The 21,173-nt window shown below is 27.0% G+C and overlaps 1 protein-coding gene across 1 annotated transcript in view; it reads right to left on the bottom strand.

Moving 5' to 3' along the window:
• LOC101234483 (rapamycin-insensitive companion of mTOR) overlaps positions 1-20,630 on the bottom strand; it is a 123,802-nt gene extending 103,172 nt beyond the window's left edge. Inside the window, exons 1-5 of the mRNA XM_065792697.1 lie at positions 20,522-20,630; positions 18,975-19,031; positions 18,738-18,835; positions 3,369-3,430; positions 1,449-1,580 (exon numbers count right to left, since the gene is read on the bottom strand). Coding sequence (XP_065648769.1) covers positions 1,449-1,580; positions 3,369-3,430; positions 18,738-18,835; positions 18,975-19,031; positions 20,522-20,564 — 392 coding nt within the window. The 5' untranslated portion in view covers positions 20,565-20,630. The remainder of the gene's footprint in view (positions 1-1,448; positions 1,581-3,368; positions 3,431-18,737; positions 18,836-18,974; positions 19,032-20,521) is intronic.
• Between the last annotated feature and the right edge of the window lie 543 nt (positions 20,631-21,173).

Here is a 21,173-nt window from a genome sequence, read left to right as displayed (position 1 = left end):
TAAATTAAAGTCAAAGTTGTGGCCTCTTGCATTATTACTGATTAAAAAGGAGATTAATCCATTTTCATGGCTTGCACACTATGTAAAGCAATTAAATAAGTGAGCTACCATCTACTCTAAGAGAATTTTAGTGGCCCCTTAAGTCATATCAGATAGCTCAATATTGACATGGCAATAGCATTTATGTGGGCTAGGACACCTGATTTAACTGATAAAAATTTAGAAAATTGGGAGTCACTTGCCTTGTTCTGATGGTAAGTTTACTTTAAATTTCTTTTTGATCAACAAAGTAAAAGATAAACTTGGTGATGCTATCACATTCTTTCTCAGTTATGAATTCTTTGAAATCAACCTGATATGGTAAAAGATCTTGAGATTTCCTACTTAGTTATGAGTATCACAACCGAATGCCTTATTATAACATGTATGTATATATATATATATATATATATATATATATATATATATATATATATATATATATATATATAATCATCAGTATAAATAAAATTGCTTTAACTTTTTAACAATCTGACATCATACTGATTCAGGAAGCAGTGAGGGCTTCGGTACATACATTGACTAGTATAGAGAATTGCTGCTTTATCAACTGAGGGTTTTATATATATAAATATATATATATATGCATATATATGTATATGTATATATATATATATATATATATATATATATATATATATATATATATACTATACTGATATATATATATACTATACTGATATATATATATATATATATATATATATATGCATATATATGTATATGTATATATATATATATATATATATATATATATATATATATATATATATATACTATACTGATATATATATATACTATACTGATATATATATATATATATATATATATATATATATATATATATATATATATATATATATATATATATATATATATACTATACTGATATATATATATATTTATATATATATATATTATACTGAGCCATCTGACACGACTTATGAGACCACAGAAAATCTCTCAGAGTAGATGTTAACTCACTTTAATTGCTTTACTTGGTGTGCAAGCCATGAAAATGGATTACTCTCCTTTTTAATCAGTAATAATGCAGAAGACCGCAACTTTGCAGTTGACTTTAATATAAAAATAACCTGACAAAGTTTATCTTACATAATAAAATTTTTTGTTCAAATAAGATCTACTTTAATTAAGTTGTGTAAAAAAGAAAAAATTTCAATTGGTGGGTACTCCTGTGCTGTGGCACACCCTGCCCATGCCTTAGTCTATATGTATAAAACTATATACGAATGTCTAAGTAATATATACCTAAAATAATAGTATATTTAAAAGTCTTTAGTATTTACAAGTATAAATAATATAAATCAAAATAAGTAATATACATCACTTCTACTATTACTCTTTTCTATAATAATTTAATTTATAACCTTATTATAAAAATATCAAGTCTCTGTTGAAGAAAAATTTTCAAACTTTCAGCATCAATAAGCAGATGTCTAAATGCTCTAAAACATGCTGCTCGAACTTGCATAGCTGGACTTATTAGTGCAACCCTTAAACTAAAAATTAGATAATATTATAACTATTTAAATAACGAAAAATGAAAAATTTAATACAAATAATTAGCAAGCAATGTATAAATAATATCCTAATAAATTGTTTTTAAAAAAAACTAAGCTATTGCCTTTTATTATCTCTTGTTTAATTAAACAAAGTGATAAGGACGTAAGGCTATATCAAGGCAACAAATACAAAACAAAGTATTAAAGATTAAAAACTATATAAAATAATTTAAAAAAAAATTAAAAAGAAAATATTAATAATAGAGAAATTTTGAAATAATTCAAAAAATAGTTAAAAAGAAAATATTAGTAATAGAGAAATTTTGTACAACATTTTGTTATTTTAAATTACAGCTTTATAAAAAAAGTTTTAACATTAAAAAGTAAAAAAAAAACACCTATGCTAGGTACTTCTTCGGAGGTTAAAAAAAAAATTAAAAAAATATTTGAGAACTGTTCATTTAAACTAATTATAATTAAAAAAATTTTATATAGAAAATATGCTCAGTATACTTAAGTACAAATATACAATATATACTTGTATACATTCATGTATTGTATATATATCATACTATATCATATATACATAATACTGCCGTGCTAAGCGAAAAACAGTATCTCCAATTTTGGTCAAAATTGAGATATTGCTACCTGGGGGTTAACAATGTGGTTTGGTACCATTTTTTGCAGTAAAAAATCAGTATATACAATACTTAACATTGAAAATGAGCATTTGAAATTTAAAAAATAAACAACTCATAATTTTTGTGAAACCAGAAGCAAATATACAGTAAATCCCAATAAGTAGCAAATTAGCAGTAAGTGACATAGAGTTACTGTAAATTTCGCTTATTTTCAAAACATTTCAACATTTATTTTCAAAACAAATCAGTAATGTGTCTAACCCTGTTTAGTCAATTTCCTAACATTTTGCTTAGGTGGAGATTGCTTTTTTGCTTAGCACGGCAGAATAGTATTATATATATATATGATATAGTATAAAATATCTATTAGATATGCATAATCCATTCTAATAGATATGCAGTATAAAAAACAAAAAGATTTCCATTAAAAAAAATTACTTGATTAAGAAAGTCTAGAAAGTTGATTAAGAAAGTCTACCAAAGTTGTAAAAATCACCTTAATTACTTTAAGGAAATAACAACTTTGAAGAAATGTTGTAAAATGATATTTCATTTGATTTTTATCATTTTTAACTGTTTTTTGTAAAAAAAAGAAAAAAAAAAGAAATTAAAAAAATCATTTCAGATTTATGGTTTGTCAATTATTATGGTGGTCAATCATACAATAATTTCTAAATGACTTAAAATGCTTTAAAAGATATAGGAACAATTTTGCTGTCTAAAACTTAAATAAAGTTTTCAAGACTTAAATAAATTTTGATATTTTAAATAAGTTTTATGTGTTAAATATTATACTTTAACTATTTACAGTATCATAAAATTAAGAAAAATTAATAAAACAAGCAAGTTTCAAGTTAAAACTTGATAGTGACATACTAGTAAGAAGAAACATAAAAAACATGCAATGTTTTCTAAATATTTTGAAAAAAAATATTTTAACTCTATTATGTTTAGAAAACAATAATTAACTAAAAATTTTATAGCATTTATTTTTGTTTCATTTTCAAAAATAAATACATACAAAAATACAAAAATACATACATACATACATACATACATACATACATACATACATACATACATACATACATACATACATACATACATACATACATACATACATACATACATACAAACTTACCAAGCTGATATCTGATCAAAAGTAAAACCAAAATTTGAAGTTGAAGGTACACAACGAACAAACTAAAAAGTAATAAAAAGCAATTAAAAATTTGGAACTAATTAGCATATATTGGAATTAATTAGCATATAATTCTTAATAAGATTACTACTAATTAAAACATTCAAAATAACAACTAGTTTTATTTAATTAACATGTTGTCTAACTTTAACATATTGATATTGTTTTAATCTAAATCTAATTTTAACTTGCAACAATATATTGTTAACTTATAACTTTAAATTTTTTAAATGGAAAAACAAAGAGCAATGAAAAAAAGATCGCTGCCCCAACCCAAACCTTTAGTCAATGTAGCCGCACTAATTTTTCAGTCACAGCATTTAGCAAGTCATAAAACAAGAATATCGAAAACCTTATTGACTGTCAGACAGTTATTTGACTCAAGATATGAAGTTAGAAGGTTGTTGATCAAAGACCATGCTAATAATAGAGAGCAGACTGATTGGATGATAGTTGGAGGGGTCAGAATGTTCTCCAAAGTTTTTAAAAATTGGAACTACAGATGCAATTTTCCTAAAGGAAGGAAAAAAAGATTCAGTTAAGCACTCTTTAACTTAATACAGGCCTTCACATAAGAGGCATGCAGCCGCACACCTTATATGACTATGCATATAATACTTTGCTTTGACAACTTGCCCACAGCTTTTTGCAAGTTTTGATAATTAATCAAAACTTGCAAAAAGCTGTGTGTTATAAATGAATAAATTCTAAAAAAAAAAAAAAATACAAAAAATTAAACAAAAAATAAAAATCTTAAAGTACGACAAATAGAAGAAAAAATTAAAACACATTTTAATTTAATGTAAACTAATGTAATTTAATGTAATCTCAACCAGTGAAAAAGTTGATTTTAAGATCAGTTCAAAATAGAAATTTATTTCGTAAAAAAGCACAGCTTTATGAAGTTGGTCTGCTGATGAAAAAGTTATGAAGAGATATGAACTTACAGAGAATGGAAAGCAATCAGGAAGGCTACCAAAAACAAGACATCATCACAATAAAAACCTCATGATACTAAGGAAACAAAATTCCTGTTTTACAGTTGATTCCAATTTACATATGAAACATTTGGAATGAATTGTAGTATTTCTATTACAAAACATTACTGATATCATTCTAATTTATTTGGAAGGCACTCAGCTAAAAAGCCATTGATATATAAGTTAAAACATCTGATAAGAATTTCCATCACAGCATCAAATCTACTTTAAAATATTGAGGAGGATGTGTAATGGTTTAGGGATATTTTAATTAGAGTGGTGTTGGTCTGCTCCAGATTAAACTAAATAATTATCCGAGCGGAAAATGTAATCACAGCTCTATTAATCTTTATCATTCCCTTCCATGAATAAATAGGCTAACACAAAGGTGGATCCATAGTGAGGGGGAGGGCCATAAGGGCGTCTGACCCTTTACACCAGATTTTTTTTTTTTAAATCGTTTTTAACACAGCACAAAAATTAACACAGCACAAAGTTTAAAAATATAATTAAATTGTTTGATAGTGTTTATGTGTCCGAAATTTTTTTTTAATCTATTTGTAAAATATATTTATTTATTTGTAATGCAAAAAAAAATTTTATTAGAATTTTTTTTTATTAGAAATTATATTCCCACCATAAGACCATTGCTGACTTCCCACAATAAGACCACAATGACTTTTTTGATAGCTTTTGTACTCATTTTTTACTTCTTACCTTAAACTCTAATCTAATTATTTTTTTCAATGATTGATTTTTATTACATAGCAATAAAATACTCGAAAGATTTTGTGGCAGTTTAATTGTAATTAGGAAATCAATTATATTAAAATAGCATTGTTTCTTTTAAAATAAGATATTGACACAATTGGAAGCTTGGATGAAATTGTTTCCTTAAGTTTATTTAATTTTCAATGTAATACAGAATGTAATACGAAATTAAAAACTAAATTAAAATTTTATTAGCATTAAAGACTTTTTATTACTTTAAAAATTTGTTATAGAAATAAACTTTTAAAAAATTTCAGACACATTTATTTCATTTCTTGGCTTGCATCTAATATCATTGCTGAAAAAAGCACCCTAAATATAAAAAAACAAAATTATTACAAAAAATCTTGAATTAATGGCATCGGCAAACCATTTTTTAATTATCCTAATACTTTTTTATAAAATTTAAAATTTGCACTACAAAATTTTACTAAATTTCATGGCACTTTTAAACAATCTAACTTAATTACGTTTTTAAACTTTGTGCTGTGTTAAATATATCGATTTCTAGAAAATAATTAAAAATTCAGGGGAGGGAGGTCATAGCCCTCCCCCTCATTATGGATTCGCCCTTGTGTTAGCCTATTTATTCATGGAAAGGAATGATAAAGATTGATTGAGCTGCAATAAATTTTTTTTGAATTTCTGCTTACAATCAAGTTTACATTAAATAGTAAATAATTTAATTTTTTCTGCTTTTTCTCTTATTTATTTTGTTATTCTTTAAGATTTTTCTTTTTTGTTTAATGTTTTTTGTTTTGTATTATTTATTTTTTTAGATTTTATTCATTTTTCAGTTTATGGATTGTTTATTTAAATTTATGTTTGCTTTGAATTGAAATTGATTTGAATTGAAATTGATTTGAATTGAAATTGATTTGAATTGAAATTGATTTGAATTAAAAGTTTTGATAATTAGCCCATAAAAGGGTTAATTATCAAAACTTGCAAAGAGCTGCGGCCAAGTTGTCAAAACAAAGTATTATATGTGTGGTCATATAAGGTGTGCAACCGCACGCCTTTAATGTGAATGCCTGTTATAGAAGAACACTTGTGAACACTTTTGACAGGAATATTGTCTGAACCGCAAGCTGTAGAGGAATTTAATTGAAATATGACTTTGGTAGCAGAAGCTAAAGTGATTTGAATGAAAGCGATTTGAATGGAAGCCAATGTGATTTGAATTAAAATATACTAGTAAATTCAGGGGCGATTATGGCATCCATTTTTAGCCATTGGTAACATACGTTAACATTTTAATTTTGTTAGCTGCGCATTACCTTTTATAACTTTAATTATAGTCTAAACTTTATCAATGTTGATTACATATATTTTTTCTATAAGTATGGAATTTTATTTATATGAATTTAAGGAACGATTTTATATCATTAAAAATTAAATTGCGCCATTTATACATAACATAATAATCATTTAAATGTATTAAATGTGTATTAAGTTTACTATATTTATAAACATAATTTGTGTTCATAAATTAAACTTAAAGGCGTACAAACATAATGAGTTTTTGAATGAGAAAGAAAAAAAAATTAGTTTTATTGGTGAAAAAAAATTTTCAAAACAAAAACAATTCTCCTTTCTTAAAGCAAAAAATGATGTTTTATGGTTGCTTTTACATATTTAAATGGTGGAGACTTTTGTAAAATCTTTATTACATTACATTTTTTGCCTAAAGAATTAGTTTGCAAATAAATAAAAAGGAAATAATTATTTCTTTAAAAAGTATTGCAAAACCATAATAAACTCCTTCAAAGTAAATTTTTAAAACCATATTTACTTTAAAGTTTTTTATAAAAAAGAAAATCTATTTAACTATCTGTTGTTTTTTTTATCATAAAAATAAATGAAAATTTAAACAAATGCGGTTAACATTTTTTTTACAATAATAAATTTAATGTAAATAAACGCCAAATCAAAAAATCAAAGTCAAAAAGCAATTAAAATACTCAAATTGATTTTGTAAAAGGTTTTTGTTAAACCTAAATTGCTGAACATATAGGTACCATTTTGTAGATAAAATATGTACTGCATAATGCTACACAAAAAAGCCTGATATTTATAATCTACCCAGTTATTGATGATGCTACTAAGTATGAAGGACGCAAAGAGACACACCCTTCACACACCCCACTTTTTTCTTAAGGATCTTTTTTTTTCTTTTCTTTTAAGGATTAAGGAACTGCCTAAACAATTGATGGATACGGCACAGATATATAAATTTTATTCATTTTGATATCAATAATAAAAAGCTGTTTGAAAAATAATTTATTAAGTAATAAGTTTAACTATTTTCATTTGAAATATTCAAACATATAATTTATCTATTATTTTAATTTATAATTTATTTTGTACTTATAATTAAGTAAATAACTATTTACTTATTTGTGAACTCAGTGCAGTTAAGGCAATTTTAAAATATTATAGTGGCTGTATGATATTTTGTTAGCTATGACATATTTCCATTAAATGATCAGGTCTGTGAATTATGAAAAGAATTAAAATGATAAAATTTTGTAGTATCATAAAACATAAATGTTTATAAGCGAAAAAACCCAGACTGAAAATTTTTTTTTTTAAACAATCTTCTTAAAATCACAATCGCTTATCCAAATTTGAATAAGATTTTAAATAAATACGTTTTTTAAGTAAAATGAATATCATAGTTTACTAATATGATCTGTTCTGTTGTTTATTGGCAATTTTTCTTTATTGTAAGCTCTTTCTTGGTCGGAATCCTAGTATTTTTTGTGAAAATTGATAGAAATATTGTATTTTGACACCAGGCTTGGTCGGGAAGCGGGAGCGATCGCTCTTGATAACTGACCACAGAAATAATATTTAGTTGCAAAAAACTGGCCATATTTTTTAGTCGTTTTGAGAACATTTCAAAAAACAAACAAAAAAGCGCAAAAACGATTAATTGTACCGATGAGAGACAATTACAAAAAAAAATAAACTAGAAAAAGAAAATAACTTCATCATAAAAAAACTTACAGTAAAATAAATTACATTTAGAACAAATATTTTCAAAACATTGCTCTTTTAAAATTTTTTATAAAATTCAGCAACATTTTTTATATTAAGTAACATCTTACGATTGCTTAATAAGAAAACAAATGTTCTTTTATTTATTAAAGAGTTTAATATAATTTTTATTTAAATACTCGTGTCTTATTTCCTGTGCTGGATTAAGTTGGGGTTCAAAGGGGGCTATAGCCCAAGGCCCCACAATGTTAGGGGCCCCAAATAGTCAAGAAGACTTTTCTTTGTTATCATTTTTACGCTGTGGCACATAAAAAGGTAATATATCCAATATAAAAATAGCCACCGGGCCCAAAATGTCTAACAAGATTCTAATAAAACTAAGGTTAGCTGTAGTTTTCTTTAAGCTAAATTATTATATAAATGAAAAAGTTTTGCAAGAAAATTTTAACATATTTGATACAATTTTTCTTACTAAGATGAACAAATCAAATAATAAAATCATTGAGTTATTGTAGAAATTAAATTAATTAGATAGAAATCAACTAAAAAAGTTAAAAATACTTTATGAAGAGGAAGCGGAACTGATTTACAATATCGCTGATGATGTTTAGTGAGTGGGCTTTTTAATTTTAATTAGTAGTTAAATCAAAAAAAAGTAACTTTAAGTTTAAGTATAATGAGTTTGTAAGAATGGCAACTTAAGCAAAAATATTTAGAGCTAGTAAAAACCAATATCTGAGAACTTAATAACTTTTCTTTATATTTAATAACTTTCTAAATATATATATATATATATATATATATATATATATATATATATATATATATATATATATATATATATTTATATATAGCGCGAGTTACTTTGTATGCATGTTTGTGTTAAATAACCAGAAACTTCATTGTTTTATAATTAGTTTTATTAACTTTGATGATTATTAACAATTTCATTAAAAACACAATTACTGCTGAAAGTCTTTTTGTTATATATTACATAATAAACTTTATAATATTACATAATAAACTTTTAAAATTTTGAAAATATTAAAAATATATATTTAAAACGTTTATTTTTGTAAAAAAATGATACTAGTTTAAAAGATTTATGGCTTTGCAGATGTGGCTCCAAGAATGGGCCATAGCATTAAAGTAATAGTTCGTTTATATAATAATATATTTGTTTATATAATAGTGTATTCTTAAAACAATTTATGCTAGAGATATCGAAACTCAACAAATTTCAAATAATACAATTTTTAAAACAATTCAACAGAAAACTCTCGAACTTTATTTCGCTTAGTCAGCGTATTTTTTGAACCAATAGAATTAGTTTGTTCGTAAATTTGGCGGGTTTTTAGTGTTTGCAAATATTCTTTTTATTCGCACCAAGATGTTTCGAGAACATTCAAGTTTATATATGTTTCCATGTATGTCCAAAAATAAAAATTTTTTGTTTTAAGGCATTTTTCAAAAGATTTTAACAAAATTCATGTTAATGCCAATGAGCAAAAGTTATCTAAAGACTCCAAAATGGTGTTCACCATTAGGGGTAGTAAAAAGGTTTTGAAAATTATATAAAATAAAAAAAGTTTCTTTAAATATTAAAAAAAAAAACAAAGCAAAAAAATTATACTATCTTAAGCTCTTGTTTGGACATAACACGCTGATAAAACCATGCTAATTCCAAATAAAAGTATTTAAATAATTTGTAAATTCAAATAATTTGTAAAACTACACCGAGAAGTGAAACTTTTGATTATTTAAATTATGATTAAACTGATATTGTTTCACAGAATGACGACATCTAAACTAACTGATTAATTACTTAAAGCACAAGAACATAATTTACTTTTTATTAATATAATTAAGGACTAAGTAATAAAAACTTTGTGAGAGCGAAATATTACTGTAAACTGCGAAATTTGGTAATTTATATATATATATATATATATATATATATATATATATATATATATATATATATATATATATATATATATATATATATATATATCTGTGGTCATATAAATAAAATAGAATTTTATATATATATATATATATATATATATGTATATATATATATATATATATATATATATATATATATATATATATATATATATATATATATCTGTGGTCATTGGTCAACTTGTGATAAGTATGACTTTTGTTAGATCTTTCATCTAACAAAATGCATTTATTTATATAATTATATATATATATACATATATATACATATATATACATATATATACATATATATATATATATATATATATATATATATATATATATATATATATATATATATATATATATATAATGTATACATATATAATATAATGTATATATATAATGTATATATATATATATATGTAATGTATATATACATATATAATTATATAAATGTATATATTTATACATATAAATTATACATAACATGTGCATCCTCATCTTGAATGTCCAGAACGTCCTCATCTTGAACGTCCAGAGACGCCACACTAAGATAGATCATAGTATAAAGCATCTAACTTATGAAAATAGACTATGTATTTTAGACCTGACCGTACTCAAAGAAAGATGTCAGCATGGAGACTTAATGCATCTTTTTAACTGGCACCACACTCCAAATCTGTTCTATGCAACCTTACATGTTGCATAGAGCGTCTATTAAATAAATATTTATATATATATTTATATACATATATATATATATATATATATATATATATATATATATATATATATATATATATATACATATATATATATATATAAATATATATATATATATATATAAATATATATATATATATACATATATATATATATATATATATATATATATATATATATATATATATATATATATATATATATATATATATATATATATATATATATATATATATATATATATATATATATATATATATATATATATATATATATATATATGTATAGGCCTCAGCGAGAGTAACATAATGTACATGGCAAGCCATGCCAGCTGCTCCTCTAAACAGAATCTTACAAGAGCTTTTGGCTTTTGGACAAACTATTCATTAAAAAAAATTCCATATTAAATACAAAATTTGGCTTTATACTTGTTACAAGCATATGTTTGTAATGTTAATGTTGAATATATAAATAACAAGCGTCATTTATTGGCCCGCCAAAAAAATTTTTAAACGAGCATTGTCTTTGGGTTTTCACACAAGATATCCATTTATTAATTTGCTAATAATGTTGTTAAATAAAGTAATGTTGTTACTTATTTGATAAAAAATTTGACTAAGAGCTATAACCGTTTTTACTGCTTATAAAAAAAATTTATATTTTCTTATTGTAATAGAATGCAGGCATTTTAATAATAATTACAACAATTAAAAATTCTACAATAAAAGTGAATAATATATTAAAGAATTATTATGTATAAAATATATAACTTATTACATAAAATAAAAGATGTTATTCAATAATTTAGAGTGTGACAACTTTATTTTTTATCAGTTAAATAATTTTATATCTTATCAATATAATTTAGAGTGTAATAATTTTATATTTATCAAATAGTCAAATCTAATCAAGAACATTTGTGTTTAAATGGGCACTCTTTTTTAATATTTTTCTTTTTGTGCAACTGTGCCTTTTAAAAAGCATTGCAGTTTATTACGCAAACAATTATTTTTTTTTATAAAAATGATTTTGTGTTTTTCATTTCAGTTACAATGATAGATTTTAAAGTTGCTTAAGTCAATTTTTAAGAACTTTATGTAAATATAATGCTAAGAAATCCAATTTTGACACAAAGCCACAATTTATTGTTGCTTAAGAATGACATTTAAAACAATATACTATCTAGATTTTAGCAATGAGATATGCAGGGATGTGGAGTCCCAAAAAACACCAGCTTTATATCTCCATTTTTTTCAGGTCTGTAGTATCTAGAAGCTCTAAACATGTTTATTGACTTATGATCTGCTATAAGAAAAAATTTGATGAGATTTAATGACTTGGAACTTATAGTTTTTAAGCCCGGAGTCCCGGGGTCCTTGCTACCATTATACCAAAGGACTCCGAGTTAAAAAAATGATTGTTTCTCTTACCCAAAAGTCTTTTTTTTTCCCTATTAGTAGTCCATAAACTTTTTTATATTTTTAGAGCTCCTGGAAAACTAGGATGAAGTAATCTTTTTGTGACTTTTAAATCCGGAGTCCTTTTTGAGACTCAGGATACCTGGTGATATGGACCATTGGATGCATTATTTGGGTTATAATTATAAACGTTTGTTTTTCAAGTGAAAATCTGTCTTTTCTATAAGTTTTTACTTTTTGAATGATGCTCAGTTTGTATCAAGGTGTCTCATGGGTGGGGTACCTTTATACAAATTTCTAATTTTACTTTAAACAAAAAGTTTAACCTGTTATATCAAAAGTTTAACCTGTTATATTTTGGTAATTAATTAATGGAGAGACTTTTTGCGTAACAAAATAGTTAGCGAATGGTAAAAAAAAATTTCTTCAATAAATAGGTTAGGTCAGGTTACCCTGCTACTGGTAACATGTAACCCAGTATAACCTGTTCAATGTTCTGCTGCCTTGTAGAAAACGCTTTTTTAGGCAAAGGCTATAAGATGCCAACTCCAACTTAAAACACCCCCTGCTTTGGGGCTCTTGGTTGAGTTAGGGCTAGAGATGGTGTCTCAATAAAATATTCATCTTGGGCAGATGTTAAATGCATCCGGCTTCTGTCTTGTAAAAGGCCTCCTAGGCAAAGACTTAAGGGGTAAACAGACTCTATCTGTTAACCAGCTTCGCACCCCTTTTTCATATATTAGGCTGGCGCAGATGTAATTATAATAAATTGTTTCCAGTTTAGGATGTTGAATGCTGGATCTTCTTGACTCATTGCACAGGTTTTGGATGTGTCTCTGTTTTTATGATTTTTACCCATTCAATTTTTACCTAATGAGGGTACAGCTATAAAACTCAGTTTTATGGTTCTGAAGCCAGCTGGTAGTCAGATTTCTTAAATTCTGTGGTAGCTCTCAGAAAGGCTGATTCCATTAACAGCAGTAAATTATCAGAGTACTAACAGTGTCATGTTGCGTATGGATGATGTCCCTGTTCGTACTTTTGGTGTGCATTGTCCAGGCCGCATTTGAAACCATTTGTTAAAGTTTAGGGTTTATTATTAGCAATGAACCAATTGCTTGGACTTGGAATTAGATAGTGTATTGAGTACTACCTGTGCTTCAAGTCAAGTTCTTTAACTAATTTAAAAAACAACTAAAGTATCAAAAACTATAAAAGACAAAAAACCATCATCATCTCCAACTTCTCTAAATCTATCATTCACTAATATCCATGGCCTTCAAAGCAACTTTTCTTCTGATGAGTTTTATCTCTTTCAAAGTTAACCAGACCTACTTGCTCTTTGTTAGACCAATTTGAGTTCAGTAGTCTCATCTTGTGATCTTAGTGTTTATGGTTATCTTCCTTTAATTCGTAAAAACTGCCTTCTTACGGTGTATCAGGTAACATCTTTAAGACTATTGAATCCATCCTTACCAATGTGTTAAAAAGATTGTACTCGATGGTCAGCATTTTTCTTATTTTCCTGTTACTTCAAGGGTTTCTCAAGGTTCTATCCCTATGTATCCCTATATGACCTCTTTTAAACAAGGTGGAAAAATGCATTATAAACATAGTTGGACCTGCTCTTGCAGTCAACTTTCAACCATTGTCACATCCTTGTTATGTTGCTTCCCTTTCTCTTTTCTATAAATACTATAATGGGCATTGCTCTAAAGAGCTAGCGCCTCTAGTGCCATCTACTAAAATTCATTCTTACATTACTTGTCATTTAATTAAATCTCATCCTTTTACTGTAACTGTTCCTAAGTGCTCCAAAAATTCAGTACTTAAAAAATTTGTCAAGTTTTTTTCCTTGAACATCAGTTCTTTGGAATTTGCTCTCATCATCTTGTTTTCCTGATTCACATAACTTGCAATCTTTTCAGTTGTCTGCCAATCGTTATCTTGCTCTATAAACTTCATCTTTTCTCATCAAGTAACTTCCAAATCGAATAGTGGTTGCTTGCAGCTTTGTTGGAAGTAAAGAAGTTAAAAAAAAAATTACCAAATTTAATTTTGTAGGTATAAATTTATCCTGCTAAACCAATTGTCTAAAAAAAAGCGCATTAAAAAAATTATTACAAAGCAAAAACTAAAAGCATTCAATGGTGTCCAACTCTACCCTACATAGAGTACATACATACTTGATAAATAAATGTTTGTTTTTTACAACAAATTTATTTTTAATAAATAAATTTATTATTGCTAATTTTTGCTTTGAGATCTATAAAAAAAAATTTACAGCTTAAATTAAGATAGATATTTTGCTTATGTAATGCCATTGTAATGCCGTTATCATTTATTGTTATACAAAATATAACTTATCTAAATATACCACATTCTTCAACCTTTTCTTCTGCCCTCCTCATTTCCCTAAATATTCTTATCTTTAGTTCTTACTAAAATTTTTTATTTAAGAGGGAAGATTAAGAAAAATACCTCATTCTTAAAAATATAGGGTAAACTTTTTTTTTGTTTTCTGCTGATTTGAAATATATTTTGCATTTATAAACACATTTATACTAATAAAATCTTTGTTAGCAATTTATCACTATTAAATTATATCAAATTTAAATTACAAACTTGTTATATCACAAAAAGAACTTTTTTAAGTTGAGCGTAAAACGCCACATTTATCTTAATACAATTCAACATAATTTATATACAAACTAATTCTCTTGATATTTACAATTATGTCTTTATATTATATACAAATACGTCTATATACATTTGCAATTATTTACAAGTAACACAAATCGATTGTTAGCTTTAAAACAATCATTATATATAATTACACTTTTCACTTCCCCTTGGTCATAACGACCATCTCCTCTCAAGGACTAAAACCCTCCTTTCCCGCATGCTTCCTCGTAACACTGGTATCTTGTTTGTTTTTTCACCAGGCAGCACAACATATAATTCATCATCTTCTGGATCCTCATTTAAATCATTGTCACCTCTACTTGTCCAAGATCTTCATTCGAATCGTTGTCAACTCTTAATTGTCTTAGGTCTCTTACATGTCGACACATTTTGTCCACTTCTACCGTTTGCTCTGAGATTACCCCTGTAACTATTCCGATCTTATATTGAGAGTCGTATCGGTTATCTGGGGGTTTAACCCATACTTTATTGCCAAGTTTGAATTTATTGGTTATCTTCTTATAGGAATCATGTGCATTCTTGTTGTTATCAATTCCTCTTACTTGAATTTCGTATTGATATAACTTATTTGCAGGTGCAGTAGAAGACTTATAACCATCTATTAAGACTTATAACCAATAAACTGCCTCCAGTATGCTGCACGGAACTCTCTTCGCTGTTCTTTTGACAGTTTGGTGACATCGTTCTGCAATTCCATTTCCAGAAGGTGCATAAGCGCACCTGAATCAAAGTTTAACGTTCCATTTATTTACAAATTGCGAAAATAATGTGCTTCAAAATGCAGTATCATTGTCCATCAGTATTTCATTCAGACCTCCTCGTTCAAGAAATATCGTGTTTAATTCTTGAATAACACATGTGCTGGTTTGATCTTTAAGATATTGCCATATTGCACACTGTGTAGGTCCACAGCCGATTAAAGAAAGATATAAGTTATGTCCATGCCAAGTCGTTGCCACGTTCTCTTTACTTCTATTTCCCTTTTCAGCCATTTTATTGGACTTAGATCAATCGATTGACAGGCTATGCATTTCTCAACCACTTGTTTTACTTCTTCCTTGCTCACTGACAGGTTGATTTTACGAACGAAGTACAATGTTTTCTTCACGCAATAATGTCTTGTAGATCTATGAAAGTGCTCGATTTCTTTATAAGATAGCGAAGTACTAATAATGACACTTGCTGCCATTTCAGAGGATTTATCAACCAATTTTAACCAACTATTGGGCACTCTAGTAAAAGCATCGGCCAAGTTAACTTCCGAAGCAACAAGCTTAATATCTACTTTGAGTTGGTATTCGTCCACTATATTTGCAATATTCTGGAGCCTTCTTCTTATCAGCATTTCATTTGACACTTTTGTCCTCAATCTAGATTTTCCGTGAGTGCGTCCGTTTCGAAAGCGGTATTCCGTTTTGAATCGGATGCACTCACAGGAAAATCAGATTTGAGAGCTGCACCAATTCGAATCGGTGCAGATGTGCAAAACTTCCACTTTCCAGTTAAGACCCATGTTTAGTCCTTTAATTACTGCATCAAGTTTGGACATGTTTATATGTGTTGTGTCATCTTTTCTTAACCAACAAGCATCTTTGACAACAAGCATATTACCGTCAACCTGGACAACCACGCCTAGTGGTATTGAACTAGCATCTACCCTAATTGTTGCCTTGTGACTATAAACACTCCAAATTCCCTTACCAGGATCGTCATTCCATGTTTTTTAACCATATCATTCAGCACTTTTTCCAGAAAATTGCATTTTATTTTTTCATCCCATGTTTTTGTCAGGACGTTTGCTGTTCTTTTAACATACGACGAGGCTACACACAACCAACCACAAACTGGAAGATTTCCTGTCATTCTTCCACACAAAGAAAAGATGTTACGTCTTGTTAGCATATTCAGAATTTCACCAAAATCATTATCGCTTCTCCAACACAACTGTTTATTTTCCATTCTGACTTGTAAACCAAGAACTCTTCCTCCATCGGATACGCGGACCACCAGCTTACAATGAAGCCCATAGATTTCCAAATGATCAAATACGCGACGAACAGGTATTATGTCTCCATTAACAAAAATATCATCAATGTATGATGATGTTCCTTTCCAGATTGTTTCGTCTTGCAATAACACATTGTCCAATACTGCTTTCATTATGACTGCGGCAACTTTTAGTCCTAATCCCAAACGTGTTAAACATAATCTTTGTCCATGGAATACAACAGTTTGGTAAGCCCAGAGTTTCTCATAAATTTTTAGTTGCATGTAAGCTGAAAATAAATAAATTATTGAAACATTTTCTCCAAACCGTCTCCAGTCTCGAAGTTTATCAGCACACGCATCAGTATTCGCAGTGAATGCTTCAATAAACGTGTTCAGCTCCCTGAAGCCTAGTACTTTTCCTTTGTTTCGCTGCACCACTGCCAAAAGAGGAACCAAACCCTTTATTGGACCATGTTTCTTCAAATCATACTTTGGCAGCCATTTTTTCTCTATCCACCCTTCAATTTCTTTTTCGTAATCGTGTTTTATGCCAACAGGGATAGTGCATTCAGCAATCTTATTCACTAGAGTTTCAGGTTGAGAATTATTATTCCATTTCCACGCAATTATCCATTCTCGATTTTGCCCAATGTCCAAACGTATAATAGGGAATGCCATTGTTGATTGTTTAGGAAGAGAACTGGCGCAAACATTTTCTCCCTTGGCACATTTTTTGGACACATTCTTGATATGTGTCCTTTCTCTTGACACGAGTAACACAAAACATCACTTGGCTCCTGTCTTCAATCCGACTTGTTTTGATTACTACTTCTTCGCAGATGACAAGCTCTTGCAAAATGATTGGGGAATTTACATTCATAGCAAATTGGTTGCGTTTGATCTTCAAGCGACCTTGGCTCAGCATATCGTTTTGCTGCAGCAGCAGCAAAATTTTCATTTGTTCCATCATTCAGTTCTTCAATCATAAGTGCTCTTGCTCGCGCAAGTATTTGTATAGTAGTAAGATCATCCATACAAGAACTTGATCTTAGCATCCGTCGAACTTTCTCAGGGAGCCCAGAAACAAAGGCACATGCAATTGCTATGTCTGGTAGCCCACCAATCACCAATCATCAATCAGTAGATAATCTTCTCAGTTCCGCCAAATAAACATCAACTGCCTCTCCATGCTTTAACTTTCTCGTAACGAACTGTTTGTAAGCTGTAAATGCATCAACGGCAAATGCTTTTACAGAAAAATCTTCTTTATCAGTTTCTGCTAACTGTTGATATACTGCAAATGCACCATCTGTGAGACAGAGGGGAACAACACTCGGCAGATCGGTTACACCAATTAGTTTGCATACCAATTCAACTTTTTCCAGTCATTCTGCAACTAATTGTTGATCATTTCCTCTAAACTACGGAATTAACTTTAAATCAACTTTAATCAACATTTTTGCCGAAATAGCTTGTTGTATCACATCAAAAAGAACTTTTTTAAGTTGAACGTACAACACCTCATGTATCTTAATACAATTCAACATAATTTATATACAAACTAATTCTCTTGATATTTACAACTATGCCTTTATATTATATACAAATACATCTATAAACATATGCAATTATTTACAAGTAACGCAAATCAATCGATAGCTTTAAAACAATGATTAAAAATAATTACACTTTACACACCAAAAACTAGTAGAATATTAACCACTTATGCCATCAAATAATATAAAAATAAAATCAGATTAAAGTACCTGAGAAAAGTTATTGAGAAAACCCATTCTTCTTGAAGTAGTCATGTGATCTTTTCTTGTGATTTCTGTAAGAAGGTATTTCATGTTTTCGGCTACATCTAAAGTATCAAAAAAATCATTAATAATAAAGTACAAAACATAATTTTAAAAAACCAATTTTAAAGTTGCAATACTTAATAAGAAAAAAATAGCTACAAAATAAGGAAAAAAACTGGTGCTTTATAAATTAAAAACAACCTCGTGATAAATCCAGTGGAGGAGCTTCTTCAGCATTTTGAGGATCAGACTTTTGAGCTATTACACATCATTAATTAAATTAAGACAAATTTATTTCAATAACATAAAATTATAAAATATATCAAAAGTTAGAGTAAACTATATAAAAAAGTTATTTACATATATTTTTATTTCTATGATTTTTTTAATAATTAAAATCTTAGGTTTTTCCTAAGATTTTAATTAGACTTTTCAGTAAAAAAAATACTTTTATTTTTAATTATTAAATAGTAACTAAAAATTAAAATTTTCTTCACATAATCCTATTTGTAATAGGATTTTGTAAAAGGTTATACAGATTTGGGTAATTTTCCGAATTTTTTTGTGTGTGATGGTTACTAATTGTACAAACAAGATTAAATTTCTAAACTTAAGCTAATAATATATTAACTTCCTAGCACAATGGGACAAAAACACTTCAATCAACTTTCTTTGTGCATAGAAAATGACCTCTTGGAAAGCATTGATGTCAAAATTATCATTAAAAATTTGCAGGAAAAAAAAATGAACAAAAGAATAAGATAATAGCTATGTTATTTTTCATGTAATTAACAGAACATAGAATGTTCTGTTAATTTTTAGTTATTTTTTTATTCTAAACCCTTATGCCAGGGACAAAAAATTATCTGATTAAATTAAAAACCCTATCTGTTAAAAATAAATTAAATGCTGCAACTAAAGTAGAAAGGTTCAATTAGTTTGAAAATCTTTACCGATACACCATATAATTGAGCTTATGAAGAAGATCAGTATGCAGGACTTTGTCAAAAGCAAATATATCAAGAGCTACAGCTATAGTCTCTTTATTTCTATCATCAAAAAAAATTTGAATACTGTTGTGACCACATGCTGTAATGAGTAAATGAGAAAAAGACACAGATACTGTATTAAAAAAACTAAAAATAAACACAAATGTATATAAACAAAGAAGTTAAAATAAGAATTAAAAAAAGAATAAAAGGATTAGTTCCAAGTTTATTTCCCACCATGTTCCTGGCAGTATTGTGCTCATTTTATTTCACCACACAGTGGCCTTGTTCACCAAGGCTCATATTTTAAAGTTACAGGGTTAAGAGAGAGTTGTAATAAAAATAGGGTTGTTATAAAAAAAAAAAGTAAGGAAAATAAAATATTCCAACAAAAGGGGTAGATTATTAAGGGGTAGATACTAATAAAGATTTTTTGAAATTCTATGGAGCCTAATTTGAAATATCTGAAAAAATGAGCTTTAGCTTTAAATTTCTAACTATAACAAAATATAAAAATAGAAATACTTGTACAAAGCTTGGGTTTTTGGGGATTTAAACAATTTTTGGTGACCCAAAAGAGTTGATATCCCTATAGTGTAAAGAATATATTTATTTTTTTTTACCCTCAAAGTGGTCATCTGATAACCAAAAGCTATTTTATCTAACTCTGAATTTAAAATGTAAATGTTTATTCTTTAATTTTAATAAATAAGATATAATAAAATAATGACTAATTCAAAGTTATACAGTATAACTTACCAAACTGAAAACTGTTGACACTTCTTCGTTTGAATTTCTTCATTATTAGAGCTTTATATGTATATATATTTTATGTGTATTTTATTTCATGATTTTAACCTTTAAAAAATATAGTTTGCACATTTACAACTTATAAAAAAATGCTTAATTTAAAAAATAAATAAAATAAATGACAGGTTTATTTGATCAGTATGCCCATTTCATCCTTTGATGTTATACTATATGCTATTAGCGCTTTGAATCTAAATTTATGGTTAGAAAGTCATTCTTACAGAGTTAGAAGCTGGAACATTTTTCCATTTTAGGCAAAATTTTACTTAATTTACACTTTTTTTTTACTTAATTTAAATGTTGTTTTTTTACTCAAAAAGGAGACAAAATCCCATTAACTTGAATTAAAAATAAGAAATACAAAATCTCTAAACTAAAAAAAAAACATGTACTTAACTAGCTCATTTGAAAAAATGTACACTAACTATTGAAACAACCTAAATTGTGCTTCTGATTGATGTGGTTTATTACCAACTAATACTACTTACTAATACTACTTTACAAAAACTAAAAATTAATAATTTTAACTAAAAATTCATAATTAAAAAGTATATTTGTTTCTATAAAAAATGTTAAATATTATTCTCATTTAATTACACAA

This window comes from Hydra vulgaris, chromosome 03, assembly GCF_038396675.1.
Source record: "Hydra vulgaris chromosome 03, alternate assembly HydraT2T_AEP".
Classification (NCBI taxonomy): domain Eukaryota; kingdom Metazoa; phylum Cnidaria; class Hydrozoa; order Anthoathecata; family Hydridae; genus Hydra; species Hydra vulgaris.
This window is presented reverse-complemented; position numbering and strand designations above follow the sequence as displayed.